Raw genomic sequence first — 4,629 nt, 5'->3', positions numbered from 1 at the left:
CCTTTGGGGAGTTTGAGTTTTTTTCTTATCCCATTGACTTAATAAAAACAAAACAAAAGATAAAAGGAAGATTTTCTTTACTATATACTACAAAAAAAAAAAAAAAAAAAAAAAAAAAAAAAATTACAAGCAATAAATTTTCTAGTAATTATGATAGTATAAAAAGTTTTTCATGCTACCTCCCTTTATTGTTTATCATAAATAAAGCATTTATAAGATAATCAAAATGGATATCATTTTTAGTAATAATAACTAAGTGGATAACAATATTTTTAAAAAAGTACAAATATAGCAAAATCTATCAATTATACAGTTTATCACAAATAAACTCCTCCAGTGTTATTGTCTATCACGGATAGACTATCTAAAATTTTCTATATCTACAAATTTTTTTGTATTATACTATATTTACTAATAATTTTGGTTTGATTGTTATATTTATTACTGCTTTATAAAAATATGCATAAAGGAGTATGTTAACTATCCTAATATTAGAAATTTTTCAATATAAATCTATAGATGTGTGTGCCCTTTTTTTAAAAAAAAATTACTTGAATTAGACACAAAATTAAAGAAATACAAAATATTACAAAGTTTTAACTTGATACATAGGAAACAAACTTTATGAAAAGTCGATTTGGATTAACTTAAGAAAAAAGTATTATTTAAAAAAAATATTTTTATTTATTTTTTTAATAAAAATTTATTAAAATTATTTTGAATAGTGGTCAAATACTTCAATTTCTTTTAAAATAACTTATTTTTTAAATTAAACATTTGAAAATGTATTCCAAACCTCCGAAGACAAGTTTTATCTCTAAAAATATCTTATTGATTGGGGATCTTCCATTTTATTTATTTTGAAATGCAAGCGATGAAGCTAAAACACACAGGGAGGCTGTCTCCGTACTAAAGGTAACATTCTATTTCAAAATATTTCGATTGAAAAAAATAATAAAAAAATAAAATAAAAGGTTCGTTTGGGAAGGGCATAAATACCAAGTGTAGTCCTCTAATGGTTGAACCAAAGAGGGGCAGTGGCAATTGGAAGAAGAAGGGAAGATAATGTCACACATCATTTTCTTTCAAACCCACAAAATCCCAATTCCTTCTTAGAAATTAAAAACATTTCCATCATCCAAAATTTTTTCACATATTATTCCCCTCCAAAAAGGAAAAAAAAAAAAAAAATAGAAACTTTGGTGTTGCTTCAATTAGAGACATCATTAATGCCTAAACCCTCACTATCCATAAGCTAATCCTTTCAATTACTCTCTTGCATATACCCTACAAACCCTACTCCTCAACCCCTCTCTCTTTTTCTCTGTTTATCTTCAGGTACTGTTCTTTAATTGAGTAAGAACTCACACAAAAAGCATTTTTTTTTTTAAATAATCAAATGGGTGGATTAAAGTTTTCATTTTTTGAACTGGGTTTTGGTTAATTTTTACAGGGTATTTGATGAAGATGGCATTATCATTATCCTCTGCCGCCGGGAAGCAAGTCCAACCACTGGTGGGGAATTTTCAGGGGAATTTCAACATGGAACAGTTTTTCCGGCGAAAGGAGAAAGTTGTTGTTGTAATGGGGGCCACCGGAACGGGTAAATCCCGGTTAGCAATCGATTTAGCTACTCGATTTCCGGCAGAAATTGTCAACTCCGATAAGATTCAAGTTTACAAAGGGCTTGATGTTGTAACAAATAAAGTCACCGACGAAGAACGCCGTGGAATTTCACACCATTTGTTAGATTCAATTGATCCAAATTCAAATTTCTCTTCTCATGATTTTACTCGTCATGCCTCTGTTGCAATTGAATCAATTTTGGCTAGAGATCGCCTCCCAATTATCGCCGGTGGCTCTAATTCCTACATTGAAGCTCTGGTTGATGATTATGCAGAGTCCCGATTCCGATATGAATTCTGTTTTTTGTGGGTTGATGTTTCTTTACCGATTCTTCAGAAATTTGTCTCCGATCGTGTTGATCGGATGGTCGACGGTGGGTTTGTCGGAGAAGTGAGGCAAATTTTTGATCCGGAAGGGGATTATTCTTATGGGATTAAACGAGCCATTGGAGTGCCGGAATTACACGATTATTTGAGGGCAGAACACGACGGCGCCGATGAGAGGATTTTAACGATTCTTTTAGAATTGGCGATTTCGAAGATTAAAGATAATACTTGTCGATTGGCACTCCGGCAACTGGAGAAGATTCGCCGCCTTCGGAATAAATGGAATTGGAATCTCCGGCGACTTGATGCCACGGGAGCGTTTTTGACCGACGGTGGAAACTCCGATGACGCATGGCAAAAACTTGTCCTCGAACCAAGCTCGAGGATTGTCGACCAATTTCTCTGCGACGGTAACCGCCGTATCACCACCGCTATTGCCAGCCCGGAGCCGGTCCCCCGCGCCGTCGCCGCCGTAAGTCGTTAAAGTAATCCCAAACTTTTTCGACCCCACAGAATCTACGCTCCTCCCCAACAACGCGTTGACACCATTCCCGCGTGCCACGTGGCAAGCTTATAATTTTACCTTTTTTTTAAAAAAAAAAGAATTTTATCTTCTTTTTTTTTTTTGGTTTCGGTAATTTTAAATTAAAACAGGAAAAGGAAAAAAAAAGGAAGAAAATTACAACTTGGGACTGACAAAGTTTTCTGTCAGGTCGTTAAGTACTTACAATTGGCGGCCGTACAGATAAGCCGTCTATATTTAAAAAGAAAAAAGAAAAAGAAAAACATCTCTGCCGGCTCTGAAAAGTTCAAAAATAATTTGTTTTCTTTAAAAGAAAAAAGAAGAAAAAGAAATTGGAGAATCGTGTGTGGTGCAGCTACATCAGCTTCAATGCACCTCTCTGTTTGGCCCTCTATGATTGGGTGATTTTGAGAAGTAGGACCCACTCACCCTCACCCCCCGTGTGTATTAAAACCCTCTTCCTATGGAGTTTTTGGTCTTTTCGCTCCTTTTTGTGTATCTGTGGAAACTAATGAGCTGTATTTTTGTTAATATATCCATCTATCTGATTTTGAAATATTTTTGACTACATTACTGAAAATATATCTCAATTTTATAGTTTGTTTCAAAAATATCTTAAGAAGTTTCATTAATATATTTGAACACTTAATAAAAAATGAAAAATACACTTTACATTTAATATTTATAGATTGAAGAGAGATAAAATGAAAGAAAGATTGCAATGTGGCGTAGATAAATAGTTTCTATCTATATAATTACAATGAAAATTCAACAATATTTTTCAAATGAAATTCTAGCAATTTTCTCTCATACGTTAACGATAAGGATATTTTTAAACTTTTGAAGTTTGATAGTTCAAATGTAGTTTTTGAACAAAACACAAAGTGTATGGATATTTTCTATAATTAAGCTAATAGTCTAATATCTGTGTTTTATTCTTTATGTTACAAATAATTCATTTTAGTCCCTTAATTTTTCAAACATAACCTGATAAATGTTTTTAAAATTTTGTTTACAATTTTGTAAAAAACAAACAGAAGGAAAAAGACCACTTAAGCTCTAAAAGATTAACATGGTTCATCCAATGGTGAAGCTTCCTATCAATTGCGATCAAAATAACTAATTTTTATGGCGAATTCATTCCTATAATTTTTTTTTTAAGTTTTCGTTTAATCGAGTAAGAAAAATCTTTAGGCTCCGTTTAGTAAAACATTTCATTTTTTATCTTAGTTTTTTGAAAATGAAATCTATTTTTTCCCTATTTTTTTTTAATGATTTACATCTTTCTTAAATATAATTGTTGAACTTTTAGCCAAATTCCAAAAACATAAATAAGATTTTAAAAGCTACTTTTTTAAATTTTTAAATTTTGGCATGGTTTTTTAAACCATTGGTGAAATGTAGATAGCAAATGAAGAAATTTGTAAGTGAAAATAGTGTCTGGCTTAATTTTCAAAAATAAAAAACACAAAACCAAATGATTACCAAGCAGGATCTTAACTTTTAGAAAAAAAAAAAAAAAAAAAAACTTTACCATCCAAAATTTGTCTCCATAGAACAAAAACAAATGGTTTTTACTATCCATGGAGTTTTTTTATTATACAACACTTTGTCGTTTTTAGAAAAAATTGATCGTCATTTCTAAATATAAAAATGCAGAGATTCCGTGTTCTTGCCTTGACGTTGATGGAAGAAGATGAAAGTTGTTCTTCTTTTGTTGTTAGGGCTCAAATTATGTTTTGTTTGTTTGTTTTATCAAAATTATGAAGAAAATTTAAACACAACCATCAAGTCACATAAGCTTAGTCAACCAGCTAAAACAACGATTAAAACCTTCAAATTAGACAATCAATTTGTCTTATTGTTTTAGTGAAGAAGAAGCTTTTAAATTTATCCTTACAAACTCATGAACTTGTTATAATTTTGACAAAAATAGTAGGATATTGGTTATCCTATATTGAAAATGTTTAAAAAAGTGATTGACTTTGATTTCAAATAATCATAATTTTAAGTACTTTTAAATTTAATATGCTAGCTCTTTTGAATCAGGTAGAGATTTATGTAATCCATGATTTTATGTTCCTAATTTTATAGTTTAATTTTAATTTTTCTATGGTTTCTATGCTTATTCATGTCCTAATAGTTGGAGTTTTT

General features: G+C 30.8%; 1 protein-coding gene across 1 annotated transcript; it reads left to right on the top strand.

Moving 5' to 3' along the window:
* Positions 1-1,033: 1,033 nt before the first annotated feature.
* LOC120086389 (adenylate isopentenyltransferase 5, chloroplastic) lies at positions 1,034-3,043 on the top strand. Its single transcript, XM_039043010.1, has 2 exons — positions 1,034-1,338; positions 1,454-3,043. The coding sequence occupies exon 2, from the start codon at positions 1,462-1,464 to the stop codon at positions 2,434-2,436; it is 975 nt and encodes a 324-aa protein (XP_038898938.1). The 5' UTR covers positions 1,034-1,338; positions 1,454-1,461; the 3' UTR covers positions 2,437-3,043.
* The last annotated feature ends 1,586 nt before the right edge of the window (positions 3,044-4,629 follow it).

This window comes from Benincasa hispida, chromosome 1 (assembly GCF_009727055.1).
Source record: "Benincasa hispida cultivar B227 chromosome 1, ASM972705v1, whole genome shotgun sequence".
NCBI classification, from domain to species: Eukaryota; Viridiplantae; Streptophyta; class Magnoliopsida; order Cucurbitales; family Cucurbitaceae; genus Benincasa; species Benincasa hispida.
The sequence above is the reverse complement of the archived record's forward strand: the minus strand, read 5'-3'. Positions and strand labels throughout refer to the sequence as shown.

What these genes read in the sequence shown, in the direction of transcription:
- LOC120086389 (XM_039043010.1), top strand. Translation starts at nt 1,462, where the DNA reads ATGAAGATGGCATTATCATTATCCTCTGCCGCCGGGAAGCAAGTCCAA.